This window comes from Seriola lalandi, unplaced genomic scaffold (genome assembly GCF_002814215.2).
Source record: "Seriola lalandi dorsalis isolate HSWRI2012SDOR001 ecotype SW California unplaced genomic scaffold, Sedor1 jcf7180002052274, whole genome shotgun sequence".
In the NCBI taxonomy this organism is placed as follows: Eukaryota; Metazoa; Chordata; class Actinopteri; order Carangiformes; family Carangidae; genus Seriola; species Seriola lalandi.
The window spans coordinates 1,966,574-1,981,987 of NW_019522827.1; the positions used below are offsets into that span (position 1 = coordinate 1,966,574).

The following is a 15,414-nucleotide window of genomic DNA, read 5'->3' on the forward strand; positions in this document are numbered from 1 at the left end:
TGTTGTCTCTGCTACTCTCCGCTATTTCTTCAAATTGACAGCCTGACCTATCTGGCGGGTTAAATTGAGGATCATCCGTTTATACGTTTTGTTTATAAACGCGGATGAGTTACAGTTAAAGCTTTAAAATCCCATAGTAACAATAGGTGGAATACAAGTAAATCCACCATAATGCACTGTTAAATTGAAAAAACATGGTATAAAAAGCTACTTACTAACATGTTTTGAGTATTTTATTTATGTCGTCACTTCCGTATAACCTACGCATCTGACTTCAGAAAATAGCAAAATAAAATCTAGTTATCTTTATAATAACAAACAAATAAATTCGCAAATAAAGACAGTAATTGTTATTTGTGGTAAATGCTTATTATGAGCTTATAGCTTTTTTGATTATCACACTTTCACGATTTTGCTGTAGTCAAAATGTTAGTGCAGGATGGACATGACCAGTCAAGGATTTGCTAAGATGAGCAGCCATTAAAAAGGGTTTATCATTTTTAATTGAGGGCTTTATTAATAATTACTTTTTTCTGATGTTCTGTGGAGCAGTCATAACCACTGATAAAAGTAACTTTTGGGTTGTCAAGTTTTAAAAAATCTCTTAACAGTTTTTTTTTTTTTTATAACCAAATCCATTGAAAAATACCTAAGGGTTCTCACTCTAATAATCCATCAAACACTTTTCAGTCTCTCTGCTACTGGGGCTATACCCTAATGTTTTAAACAAAAACATCAATCATGTGGTTGTAAGCTGTTAATGAATGGTTTGTGGTCCACATTCCTTGCAGCACTTTTCCAGAAGGTACTCAAGTCAAGTTGTCCATTGGAGGAGACCTCCTGATGAAGATAAACCGAGTACCATGTACAAAGAGCATCAAAACCAGCCAAGTTTTCACAACCTAGCAACCCCAATGTTTCTCTTATTAGGGCATATTGATATGTCTATACTGTATATATTTTAGTTACAGATTATGAGACCCTCGTGGCTATTTTACTTTCTGGAAGCTTTATGTTTACAGCACTATAGCACTGTAGTTACATAATTTATTCACTCAGGAAATACAGGAGTTCGAGGACTGTGGTTATTTTAACGTAGAAGAGTTCATATGTGTCCACCAGTGTCGTGTAAACTCCCCCAACAGCCATCAACAGCTTGATTTGCCCACAGATGGAGACACTGTCTTTTCCTCAACAACTGAGACTTGCAGACGCTTTTAAGAGTTTTCCAAGCAGCAACTGCTGAGTTATAGGCCTAACCTTTGCTTGGAGTACATCATCAGGTTTGGTTTGTCAAAGATCCATTCAGGACATCCTCCTCGAGATGCAATGTGGTAGCTGGAAAAAACCCTCAACTGATGACACATGGCAAAACCACCTTTAACTCTCTCTTGCATAACCAGGAAAAGTTTATACTTTCACTCAGCTGTAGCTCAGAGGATATTGTTGCACTTTTCACTTCACTACATTTATCTTGGGATTATCCACTGGGCCGAGTCGACCGGTGTCCGGGGGCCTCTGAACTGTAGGGGGCCTCCAAACCCACGCCAACTGGGGCCTAATACTTGCTTTTTGTTTTTGTAAAACAAACATTGGAGCGGTCAAACGTCAAAGACAGAGGCGGGAATTCAGAAACACAAACTATCTGTATGACCTATTGTGAAAAGTCCGCTTGCTAGCATTAAGAGGACGATGCTAACACGGAAGAGGAGGAGGACAGTAACAGCAGCCACTAACTTTAGTTCAACAGAGCATCAGCGGGAAACAGAGGCAGAGAGCAACAGTCCTGAAACACACACCTGCTCAACTGCCCCACCCTCATCTCCACCTGAGCCCGAGCGGATGGCAGAGACCCAGCGGCAGGTAGGTTACCAGTTTGACTGCCCCTTCATTCATCTATTACTTTTAGCTATTTCAACCCTTCAGCTGCGAGGATGAAGTGACTGAGGAGGGCTGTTAGAGGCTGATAGGGAGCATTGTTTTCATAACAAAGTCCAGTGATTGAACAGCTAACTAACAACAACATAATGTCTCTGGCAGAAAAGCATTGGCTGTGATTGGATATATTTGATACATTTAATATATATGGAAATATTTGGCTGTTGTATCAATGTGTTTTCTGTCAGGATGTGTGATCTGGTGGAAATCCTGTATGATACAGATTACATATATTATTAATTGTTATAGGTCTACCTATGCAGAGCTGTATGAGTCGATTAGTGTGTGTGTGTGTGTGTGTGTGTGTGTGTGTGTGTGTGTGTGTGAGAGATGGAAGAATCTGAATCATACATCTGTACTGGTGGAGATGGGCCAGTATGTGCTTGTGTATGTAATTCAGCTGCACACTGTAGGCTCATGTGTTGATATTGTTGCTGCCATCTCAGGAAAGTGTTGTTGCCATCACATGGTGTAAATCCTGTATGAATACATCTACAGGTGCTGACATTGTCCTTCAGGTTGTGATCATCACTGTAGCCTGTCAGTGTACATCCTGTTCAAGCTACAGGTGTTCCCATTAGATAGTAGCCTCCAATGATAACCCAGAATTAAAAACCTGGATTGCATGTGTGTGGGGAGCGAAGGGGGGGCTCCAAGATTTTATGACCTGGAGCCTCTGCATTCTTAATCCAGGCCTGTGAAAGATCATATCCTGTGATCAGTTGGTGATTAAACATCATGTTAATGCATCCATACGTTTAACCCTCAAGGAAACTTTCTTTAAATTACTTTTAGTTATAGATTAGTGGGATGCCTAATACCTCTGTACATTTAACTACAGTTTTGAAAGCAACATTCAAATGTGTTAGTGCTGTTTTTAAAGGATTCAAGTGTTTTTTCAGCCGCTGCCCAAAGCAGCTGACTTAACCTCTAAAATATTTTTCTAATTTGTGGTCTACTTTGCACATTATTATGTTGTTATTAACTGTCCCTCTGAGTTTATTTTGTAGAAAAATAAATGTGTGTGTGTGTGGGTGTGTGTTTGTGTGTGTGTGTGTGTGTGTGTGTGTGTGTGTGTGTGGGTGTGTGTTTAAAATGATTGGTATTGTTGTACCCGCAGCCAAAGGCAACATTCCCCACAGGCTGGATGAGGCCCACTCAGGGCCGAGAAACTCAGTGGCCACTGTGGATCATAAACTGTGAGGAGAGCGGTTTTGTAATTATAAAGGTAAATGAATGGCAGGAGTAGCCCCAGGCTTTTAGTATTTCTTTAAACTCAGTTTATAATGTTTGACTGCATGGCATATAAAACGATTTGCATTCAAAAACAAAAAGCCCCTTGAGTGATGCTGCTCCTTTGAAGACATTCATCGTTTCTAACCAACAGATATTATTTTAATACAATGACAATCTCTGATTCAGAGCACGTACCTCTTTAACTCCTACAATTACAAACTCATTTAAAAACTATGAAGCTTCCAACGTCACAACTCTGACCTTTACAGACTATGAAATGCAGCTGGAATAATGGAGAGGCAGAGTTCAAATTAGGTCAAGGGACAGGAAGACAAAAGCACACAGCTGTAAAGTGTCATTTTGAAAGGAACAGAACAACTTAGGTGCAAGCGATGCATGACTGCCTTTTCATCACGTATTTTAATTTGGTTCTTTGCCTCTGCAAAAGCATTATGAAAACATTTCAGGAGCTATTTTTAACTCTGCACAAGATGTTCTTAAAGCACCGGGCGCAGGTTTATTTCAGTGCATGTTTTGGCTGAAACATCAACCCATTGCATGTCGGACAATGTGCCAACAGCTTTTGCAGGAAGCACTTTCTGCTCTATTTTTATTGAGATATTAGTGAATAAAATCAGTGGCAATGACAGCTGTTGCTAATGAGCAGTTCTTCAAGGTTTAAAAAAAGAGAACCACAGACGTCCACAAGGGAGCCAAGATGTGTCCTTATCAATACACCCAGACTTCAGCAGAATTTGGTAACACTAAGGTAGCCTATACGAAATCTTGAGTCATCACCAAGGAACAGAATTTAATGAAAATAAAAGAGGACACGCAGAAATGTAACTGCAGGGCTTTAAACTCAAGAAGCATTTGCATCAAATGATGACAGCATTGCACACCTCATTAAACAATATATGCAATGGATGAACTGCTTTGGTTTAGCTTTCTTTCACGAAAGTAATCACAAAATAACAGATCACATAGGGTGTTATTTAAATGTATCAGTTGCAAAGCTGAAGTTTCATCCTATAACAAGACATAATTAAAGGATCTCATCACTGCGTCTGCACTGCTCATTGCTGTTGAGAAGATGCCTGTCTTTGAAGTTTCTGACGAGCTTATAGACACATACATGATTTGGTGGAGCGGGTCGTTACGTAGGAAACAGTTCCTAACTCATCCAGGAAATGGTCCCAGCCGGGTGTGTCAAACGATGGCCACCTTCAAGCTTAAAAGGCAGCATGCAGAGAAAGCAGTTTTATAGGTGCCACGTGGGATTGTGGGATCGAGTGACCATCCATCCTCCTTCTAAAGGGCCCCGCGGTGTTGCCTGCAGCCCCTCTGTTACATCAAAAGGATGAGTTTGTTCAGGTGAGTGGTCTAGGTGGGGGTGGATGGCAACACCTTGGAAGCGCCCCCCCCCGCCCCTTTTTTTTTCTTAATGCCTTCATAAGTCAAAAACAAAAAACACTCACCCACAGCAGCCATGACAAAGAACATCACAAAACACTTCAATTTGCAGACAAGAAAAAGACGTGGTTCATAAGTGTTAAATAGGTTAAATGCTGTCAAACATATAATTTCTGCTGTAGATTTTTGTTTTATTTACAGGTGTTTTCTAGAGTCTCACAGAGAACGATGCACATATTTATTATCCTTTCTATTCGTTTTTTTTATTTCTTCATTGGCACTATATATACAACACTCATATCTAGTGTACCTTGTTTAATGTGACATCTGGAAACAAATCATCAATATTGCATAAAAATAAATACAAACCAATCCAGTAAGACCACAGAAGCCATTACTGTTGAGACAGAGCTTCAACAGAGAGTTCTGTTTGAATTGAACTTTACTTTTCATTCTGTCTCACAGAAGTCTGTAAACGCAAACGTTTTTCTTGGGTCAGTGTCTTGCAGTGAGTCATTGAATGTGTCGGGGCACATTCAGGGGACGTCACTTAACAATACAAACTGTGCAAACCTGTTTCTGGTCTCTGCTCCATCAATGGACATCAAGCGTCTGCAGAGCCCGGGTCTTTTTTTTTTTAACTCACATTTCGCCCTCTGGCTATTTCCATTTCTGTGAAAGAGCAAGTTAAGCCAGTGTGTGTGTGTGTGTGTGTGTGTGTGTGTGTGTGTGTGTGTGTGAGTGTATTTAAAGATGAAGGATCATACTGCTGCGTTTGTCAGAGAAACAGGTTGGAGGACGTCACAGGGGCTGACTGACCTGTTGCTCCGATGAAATCTGTGAGATTATCTTCTAAACTAATGAATTCAGACTTTCTTGTTGCATTTTCATGGCCTCTCAAACATCAGCTGACAATATCTGTTCGAAAGAAAACTAGTGCCTGAGGAGCAGAAGTCCTCCTCCCACTTCTCAAAGTAAATCTGTAACCCGTTTGAAACTGAGTAACAAGATCAGACATGGAGATTATTTTGTGTTTGAGTGGAGTTTTATGTAAATGATCAAAACAAAAGCACCTTTATGATCAAACTGATCATCATCATGATCTGTAATCCATTCAGGAGCATGTTTATACACTTAATTGATTAGTAAGATATATTATATTAATTAGGTCAAACTAAGTATCTGATTTAATAATCTACATTTATTTTATGTAATGAGAGAATTAAAATAAACACATTGCTTTAAAATAAGCTGTTAAAAAAAGTAGTAGTAAGTACATTTCACCACTAGAGGGAACCAGCACACCACACACAGATTTCTACCCGTTTTGATCTCAAAGGGAAAATTCTGTTTCATGTTTCTGATCACAATCAGAATGATAATCACCAGATAAGTGTGGCATTAATCACAGCTTTGATCTAATCATTTTCATTTGTTTTAATGAACAGAAACAATCAAGAAAAGCTCATTTAAATTTATTTGACATTAAAAAAAAAAAAAAAAGATCTCATCAGATGAGCCCTATAAAGATGAATGTTCCCAGTCCCCCAGTACATTATGTTTAAGTCAATTATAGTTATTTGTCAGAATAACGGAATAGCCTAATAAAGTCACACATTAGTTTGATTCAGAGAATGTGTCAGAGGTTTTAGTTTAATGAGTTCAAGTTTTTACAAGAGGACTGTTTTTGTGCATGTGAACTGCTACGATACGACATGTAGATTAGATGAATCACATGTCCAGCCTGAGGGACGGAGCATCGCCTGGTGAAGGGACCTCACTGTCAGAGAGCACCTGACCTTTGGAACAGGTGAGTCATACAGGCTGGCAGCTAACTCAGATGACAAACCCCCTCCTGACACTTTAATTAACGTGACACTGTGACCTTATACACCTCGGTCACCCTCATCTGACATCATGGTGTCACATGGTGTTTCCCACTCTGACTAACTTACAAGAGAGCGTAAACAAAGAGTCACAGGTTCAGAAATGTTGCTGCTTGCTCACTTAAACCCAGGACAAAGTGTAAATTAGGTTTTTTTTGTATTACAAGAAAGCAATTGTTAATACTTAGTGCAATTAAATTACTCCATTAAAATAAAGGTACAGCAGCGCATCAGAATTACTTAAAAAATAGATGACAAATAAATTGAAGTCTGAAATATGTAGTCTATACCAGGGTTCCTCGAGGGAGTTCTTAGGGGTCCCTAGCAAAAGCGAGAATAATTTGTTTTCTCTATAATTCCATTCATAATTAACACAATGACAGAATGAATGACTATTTTGGTCATGGGTTTCAGACACTTCGTGTAATTAAACATCTAAAAGCAAAAACTTATAGGGGGGGTGGGTGTTAAGGAGCTCTTACTGCGGTGGTGGTGTTGAACCACAGGGAGTCGCTGTGCACCTGTTGTCCACTGCGAGGTGTTGTCTGTCTCTCAGACTGGAGACTGCAGGCACCATGCAATCAACGTCCGCAGATAATGAGACGGGTTATCGCGCGTTACCCAACAATGAAGTAAATGCATGCACACACACACACACACACACACACACACACACACACACACACACAGACAGACCCAAGTGGTGACAACCTGACAGTGGAATGGCTCCGGTGATGAAGCTTATACCGCCGTGAATAACCTCACTCTTTCGCACTGTATCTGAACACCTTTGTTAATGGAGTGTGACACTGATACTTTGATTTTTATTCTTATATGAAATTCAGTCAAACTTGTTTCTTTCTCTGCAGTCAGTGTCTTTATTAGTGTTGGGGAGCAGCGGTTTGTAATCCACTGCTTAACTGGATCATAGTAATCTTTTTAAAACACGAAAGAGCGTAATCTTCACGAGGTGTCTTTGTTTTGTTTATTGGGTTAAAACTGCTCGGCTGGGTTTATGACTACATAGAAGCAATTTTCATGTGTGACCCTCCTTCCCTTCGTGTTGTTTACTTTGCCTCTGTGCGTAAAACTAAAGCACCTCTCCGATCCCTGCACACTGCTGAATGGAGATACTACACAACCCGAGCAGCTGAGGTGTTGTTATTGTGGTGAGAGAGAAACGCAGGGCTTTCGACTGCTGAGGGTGTATAGTGTGTGTGTGTGCGTATGTGTATGTAGTGTGTGTGTGTGTGTGTGTGTGTGTGTGTGTGTGTGTGTGTGTGTGTATGAACGTCGAGGGGGTCAAACATCGGGCAGTGTAACTGGCCCCATAAAGTTTCTCTCTCATTTAATTCTAAAGTCATAATAAACAATAAACAATGCAGAGTGTACGTGCAGCCATTTAGTGCTTTAATAGATCAGTAGATCGCTGTAAACCCATTATCGGACGCACAGCGCATCAGTAATTGGGCGGAGGATGGAGGAAATCAAATCCGTGTCCGATAATGGATGCAGGCGTCTGCAGAAGTACGCGAGGGCGACCTGAAAGTGCAGCTCCAACAGTTTCACGCTGTCACCGGGAAAGTCCAGTGTTGTCCCAGAGGTGACACCGCGAGAGAAAAATCAAAACGATGCGTTCTGCTCGGAGCACAGCCAAATTGGCACCGATGGCCGACGGGAAATCAGGGTGGGGGTTGTACGTGTGTGTGTGTGTGTGTGTGTGTGTGTGTGTGTGTGTGTTAGTGTGTGCGTGTGCGTGCGTGTGAGTGTGTGTTTCTGGAGAGGGTTGGACTTAGGGCAGCCAATGAGAAAGTCGTGCGAGGTGGCTGCTGTGACTGAGGACGTGTTGGGAGGTTATAAACTCCACATCTCACTACGAAGGTACATTTAAACAGAACCGTGTGCGGGAGGGAGTCACAAGAGCGAGGAGAAAGAGAGGAAAGACACACACATAAACACTCCTAAGGCACAACAACAGCACCTGATCTTCTCTCATCAGGGATCAATCAGCCACATCGGGCATCTTCTTCTGTGTTCTTTTTGGGCTTGTTTGGAAAGATTTTGGAGATGTCCAACGTCCAGTTATCGAGCAGCGCGCTGGAGAGGCTGGTGGCCAGGAGGACCTTCCCTCTCCACAGACGCACCAGCGTTTGTCGTAATCTCTTTGGACCGGTGGATCACGATGAACTGAGCCGGGAGATGAAAGCCAAGATGCGGGAGATTAACGAGCGCGACCAGCAGAGATGGAACTTTAATTTCGAGGCCAACACCCCGCTGGTTGGGGATTACGAGTGGGAAGAGGTGCCCGTGGATAAGACCCCGGTGTTTTATCAGGACTCTGTACAAAACGGCAGGACCCGGGTGCCTGAGACGCCCGTCAAGCAGAAGCCCTCCGCGGACTCTGAACTCCCGGAGACGCCTCGTATGGATGTACTGGAGCGTTTGGCCGCGCCGGAGAGCAGCAGCAGCAGCAGCAGCAGCAGCAGCAGCAGCAGCAGCAGCAGCAGCAGCAGCAGCAGCAGCACACCCTGCCAGGTGGAGGTCAACCAGGAGAACCGCACAGACAAGCTCAACTCAGGGAAGCAGACTCACAGACAAGTCCCGTGTGTTAGACGCAAGAGGACAGCCGCTACTGACAACAACACACACATCACAGGTGAATATAAGACTTTTTTTTTTTTTTTTTTTTTAAATCTCACATCCAGGCTGCGTTCTCGGCGTCAGAGCTGCGCCCCGTATCCAAACCATCCCTCAGTCTGTCGCTCTGCCGTGCGTAATTTACGTTTAGGTGGATTCATGTGAACTAACGGTTTCTTTTCTTCTCTACAGACTTTTTCGTGAAACGTAAGAGGGCTGCTGATAGAAAATCTAATGATGTGAGCGCGTGCCACCTCTCCAAGTCTCCAATCCAGTTGGAACAAACTCCACGAAAGAGGATCCGTTGAAGGTATTTTTCCTATTTAAAAGCTTACATCTATAGTTTAATGTGACAATGCTGCTTCATTCCATCTTAAATATTCATTATGCTGAATATCATTTGTTGTATTTACGTTATTTGCTGCCTTATAACTAGTTAGGCTGTTTGTGTTTTGTTTTTCCTGGGTTAATTGTAAAGGATTAGCCTACATGAGCCAAAAAGCGCAGACAGGCTTATCTGTGAGAGGGGGGTGGGGAGAGTTTGTGGTGGTGAAATCGCAGTAGTAGTGATAGTAGTAGCTGTAGTAACACTAGTGGTTGGGGGAGGGGGATGTGCGTCACGATATGGCGGGAAAAAGCTTGGGTAAAGGGTGACGCCTGCTGCTGAGGCTACATTTCCTGTTTCCTCGGAAAGCTGAGTCGCGTCTTTCTTCGGAATTGCTTCTCCAGAAAAACTAATCCGTGTTTTATTCCTCTTCCAGGTGTTTTTCTTTGTTTTTGTTGTTGCACTATTTTCCTGCGCATTTTTGAGGATCAATGGGAAGATGTTTTGACCCCGCCACTTAAACGCTGGAAAGGAGGATAGAAAACGGTGGGACGGTGCTGTTGGGGAAGGAAGCCCGGCTGATCGGCCGGCTGCTCCGGCTCGGTGCGCCCCGGCGGAGCGGAGCCTGAACACGGGAGCAGACTCTCAGGACTGAACGGTTTGGGGGGGAGGGAGAGGAAAGGAGAGGAAATTTCGCCGAAAGACTTCTATCCAGTACAAATGTAGCATTCATTATTGCTTTTGCATACAGCCACTCGACAGTGTTAAATGTTTTAACATCTGTGCAATCCTAAATTACTTAAAAAAAAAAAAAAAAAATTGTCTACACTGGCCAAAAGTGTACAGCTTTATAGAGACAATAGCCTATAAATGTTTATTTCTGTTCTGGTTTTTCTGTAAATGTATATTTTTAAGACTATTCTAACTTATAATTTATTTATGTTTCTTTATATTTTTAAAATGCCTTGTTGATTTAGCCAAAGGGCATGTTTTTATTTTATTTTATTTTATTATTTACATTTTCCTATTGTGATGTTTTGCAATCATGTAGCTTCCCCATAGTAGTCCACACTTGGAAAAAAAAGGTTTCTTTGTGTTTCTGAGCCGTTTCTATTTTTGTGTTTTCATACAAGTGCCCTAATTATGTCTTGCAAGAGATGAGAATAAAATATTTTTCACTTCAACTTTAAAGCAGATTTGTTGCTGTGTTTCTGTCCGGTTTAGTTCGGGGGTTTTGAAACTAGTTGCTGGTAAATTTAAGTCTTGAAAGTGTAAATGAGACAAGGGGGACTTCATAGTGTCTGCTTTCTTCAGCTCCGCAGCCTCCTGTTTAATAATTTAGATACAAAGAGGAACAAAGGCTTTATTGTAGATTTCATTAAAGATGGCTGCCTTCACCTCATTGACTCTTAACAATTTTAAATTTGCGTTTTAAGGAGGATTTATAATATTTCAGGCAGGTAGTGATGCAAAGAAAGCACAACAAACTCTTATCTCAGACACCTATGACGCAGGTAGCGTACGTTACTTTCCACTGAGCTCCGTGTGTGTGTGTGTGTGTGTGTGTGTGTGTGTGTGTGTGTCTGCTCCTGTGGGGCTCGTATCTACCTTGCGGGGGGAAAAACGCATTCAGACATGCAACCTTGGGCAGCGTGGCAGCTGCGGGATATAGGCTGGGATTTAAAGGCCCTTTCGCCCCTCTAAAGAAGCAGCAGCTGCCTTTGGATCCCCGCTTTGTCCGCCACGAAGACACCCCCACATCCACCCGCACTCAACAAGCTCCTCTAAAGACCCACTCACACACACTGTTTACTCCGCCGTGGATACACCGGGCGTGGAGGCCACCTGCCAGAGCTGGAAAAAGAAAACTACTAGTCTTTGTAATTGTCCTCGTCTATTGAAACAAACCATTCAACAGGTCATACTTGCAAGTTTACCCTTAATTGAAAGAAGCCAAATGCAGCAGCAGCAGTGTGAGTGTGTGTGTGTGTGTGTGTGTGTGTGTGTGTGTGTGTGTGTGTGTGTTTGTAGGTGTGTGTGTGTGTGAATGCGCTCTGGGCCCGGATCACTGTCAGTGCGTGGAAGACAGCCATATTTCATAATTTTCCATAAGTTTCTCCGGGTTTGTTTGAATGGCTTTGACTATCTGACATTTATGTTTTGATGAAAATGGAGACTTTTGATGGCCAGAGTGACTTTGTCAGCTCTATACAGCCATAAGCTCTGACGGGCTTGTTCTGATTTCCAACACAAAGCGCTCTCCGGCTCCATTCTTTCCTTTTTGTTGCCATATGGCAAATCCATGTAGACATAGCCAAGACCCATTCAGTCAGCCACAGAATGTCCTGCATCAGAGAACAAAAGACACTTTGTCTGGCTGCTCTATTGATACGAATGGGCGAAAAAAATATTATAATTAATCTATGGCTATATCCAGCTAATTAACGCCCATATGCCCACGGGGAGCTGCAAGGCCATTCAGTGTAGTTTTAAATTCTCAATAGTTTACATGTTAAAGACAACAGCTGTTCATGTGTTACTTTAATGAAGTCCCCTCTATGTTGGAGACTGGACACATTCAGGGGGCTCAAGTCCCCCTCCAGAGTTAAAGGGGTCATCTTCCTTTATTTGTCTCTACAGCTGTGTAACTATATAGAATTTGTCCCAATAAATAGAACTTAAAGTCGCATTCGTTTTCTCCAAAAGGTATTGAATTCGAGCCTTTGTGGGAAAGGTCATAGGTTAAGGCACGGAATTCAAACAGTAAGCTTCTCTTTAAACATAAAAAAATAAAAATAAATAAAATTCCAGTTGTATTTTAAACTGTAAATTATTTCAATCATATGCTCCATGCATAATAAATGAAGTTTCTCACAAATAATACCAGCCTCTGTGCCAAGGCCTTCATATTTTGTGACTGGATGGGCTTCTACAGTTTAAATGGAACATAATGTAATGACAATTATAACTTCATTCAGCCCTGTTGTATGTATGATGGACATAAAGGAAAGAGATGACAGCTAACATACAGACCTCATTAACAAGCTCATTACAATAGAATGTAATTAAACAAACAGCTGCTGATGGAGAGAATCAGCCTTATGGGCCCTTCAGTCTCCCATCTGACCTTTAAACTAACTCAGGTCAACAGTTTCATTTGTCTCAATGATCATCAGTAAAATTATATTCATTTGCTTTAACCAGTGAGTCAAAGCTTCAAGATTGATGCATCTTTATATCTGTATGTATTTCAGCCATAACTTATACTGAATTACGCTATTTTCAGAGCCATAATACCGATAATTCCCTCAGAGAAGAAATGTTTTTTCTTTGAAATACAGGCCGTCATCTCTTTCATTTAATTAGGTCAATTTAAATTAAATTAAATTAAATTCTCCAAAACTGTGAGTAAAAAGAAAAGGGGGAATGCAAACATTCTTTTATTTTATATGATTTATTTTGAAAATACTCGTATTGCCACAAACAGAACGAATAAATTAATATCTGAAGTCTTAAATCTGAGTCTATTTGATGTTTTCCCTCATATTTTATATAAAAGTCGATCTTTAAATTACAAGGGAGCATGCAGGGACAGTATGTCCTCTGTGTGCAGGGCCTGTTAATTCTGTCTTTTGTAATTAATCGTATTGACTTCTAATAAAATCTTGTCAATCTTCAGTAAAGTGGGCCACAAGTTCATCCAAAAATATTGCTCCCTTATGGTTCAGAAGTGGAAAATGATGTAGCTGCAGACAGTCTGACGCACAGCGGCTTATGGATTTCATGCAAATGTAGCGACTAAAAATATAATTTCAGAGGAAAAAAAAAACTTAAACCACTCAAAACACACAATTAACGGGACAGTCTGCAAAGACTGCAATTAAATATAGAAAGGAGGAAAATCAGCCAAGGGGAATTAGCATTTTCCATGACCATCTGGCATCGGCGCAGGCGACAGGGAACAAAGGCGAGCTGGATGGAGAGGAGAGGCGAGTGTGCCATCGCATTGACCTGCAAATGAGGCTTTGTCACCGAGTTAAAGCTCCCTGACCCCCTTTACCCCCCTCCCTGAAAAGACTTCTCTTTTTTTTTAACCTATAGCGTGACGAATGGAGGCCTGAATTCAGGTCTGTGTATGTTTAGGAGCTGCAGACACAAACTGTCAAGGAATTATTGACAAAGTGCAAACAATTATCTGCCGATCTGTGTTTTTTTTTTTTTTTTTTAATTGATAGAGCCTTAATATTTGGTTTTGGAAAACAAATGAGAAATCCAGATGCACAATACCAGTTCAATTGTTTGTGTTCCTGGGACTTTATAAAATAAAGAATGAAGCAGTGAACTTTGCATCGCGAAGGAATAAAATTACATAAATGAGTCAAACAAAAAATAAATGTGGATATATTTTATTACAGACTCTGATCTTCCCTTAAGAACGGGGCCTGTAGAGCCGAAATTCACCAAAATGCCCCTTTTATCTTCCTTTGGTGCTTTTCTTACACAAATCTCACATTTATTTCACTATTAGTGTCGAAAAAAATCTCATTAATTCAGACTCCTGATCAAAATATTTCGTGTTTGTTTCCCCTTGAAGCCCTGCGATCTCAAAGCGGTCAATGACATGAAAGTTTGTGTGTGTGTCTATGTGTGTGTGTGTGTGTGTGTGTGTGTGTGTGTGAGAGAGAGAGAGAGAGAGAGAGAGAGTGTGTGTGTAGAGGATGTGTTGGGGGTGGGGGTGGTGGATGGTTGGTTGTTAGATCGTTGGACACCTGTGCCGTCCCCATCACCCCACCCCCCCTCCACTTCAGGAGTGGAGTCGGCAGACAGACCCACGCGTTTGCATAAAGGTGATTGTATCCGGAGGAGAGATCTGTGTGTGTCTGTCTTTGTGTGTGTGTGTGTGTGTGTGTGTGTGTTTGCGCGCGTGTTTGTGTGTGCGAGCGCGCGTATCCATGTGTGTCAGAGACAAATTATTGATGTATGTGGAATCAGCCTTAAATCCTAACAGCACAGGTAGCCGTCTAAATACTGAAATGTGACAGGCGTTTTACTAGTATAAAACCCATACAACCTGTTACACAATAGGCGTAAATAATAGTAATGCATTAGGGAAATGCAGTCTAATAAATGCTCCAAAAAGAGACATCATATGTTTGAAGAACTTCAAATAAAAGTTATGTAAGTATCACACACTCCTGTCTCATGACAATGTTATAAGATAAATATTATAATATATTACAAGATCAATTCAGAAGAGCCTATTTGGTTACAATGGGGCCACACAGCTTCCGTATCAACACATGTATCTAATATTCTCGTAAAAATATTTGCTAAATGTTTTAGTCATCAGGGAATTGTGTAAGGACCAATATTGTAGGTCAAGTTATTTTTAGTTTGGGTTACTCCAGATGAAGTCTTGCCTCAATGTTTTCCTTTTTTTTCTCTCTCGCCTCTCCTCATGCGCCTTTTTTTTTCTCTCTTTACATCCACTCAGTATTCATGCCTGGGGACAACAAAGAGCACGGCTCAATCCACGCAGGAGGCGGTGTGACAGGGAACTCGTGGCAGCTTTTCAAATATCTCCTTTCTGTCTCCTCCTTTTCTCTACATCGCGACTTTGGTCTCGGTTGGGGAGGGTGGGGGGTAGCGGGTGGTGGTGGGCTGGTTAATCAGCCTCCCACCTCAATCTCTAATTCACTTTGCTCTCCCCACGCATCAAGGGGATCGGATTTAACGCTGAGCAGAAAAAAGAAAAAAGAAAAGCAGATCCTTTACAATGTTTCTCTACGTGATGGAGCGAGCGGCTGAATGTCAGGGCTGCGTGTGCACCGCAGAAACAGCTACTGTATCACAAAACTGTTGTCGGGGATTAAAAACTTTACAATTATGCAAGTAAATGTTCCAGATTGCGTTGAGCTGTGGGAATATACACAGTGCAGTAAACTAAGAGAGCCTTGGATGTTTTGTCTCACTCGCATA

General features: G+C 41.5%; 1 protein-coding gene across 1 annotated transcript; it reads left to right on the top strand.

Moving 5' to 3' along the window:
* The first annotated feature begins 8,331 nt into the window (after positions 1–8,331).
* Positions 8,332–10,626, top strand: cdkn1cb (cyclin dependent kinase inhibitor 1Cb). Its single transcript, XM_023400321.2, has 3 exons — positions 8,332–9,129; positions 9,303–9,420; positions 9,872–10,626. Exons 1-2 carry the CDS (start codon positions 8,541–8,543, stop codon positions 9,416–9,418), a joined length of 705 nt encoding a protein of 234 aa, XP_023256089.1. The 5' UTR covers positions 8,332–8,540; the 3' UTR covers positions 9,419–9,420; positions 9,872–10,626.
* Positions 10,627–15,414: the final 4,788 nt, after the last annotated feature.

Coding starts and splice junctions, on each gene's coding strand:
- cdkn1cb (XM_023400321.2), top strand. CDS start 8,541: ATGTCCAACGTCCAGTTATCGAGCAGCGCGCTGGAGAGGCTGGTGGCC. Junction 9,130..9,302: donor CAACAACACACACATCACAG/GTGAATATAAGA, acceptor TCTTCTCTACAG/ACTTTTTCGTGAAACGTAAG.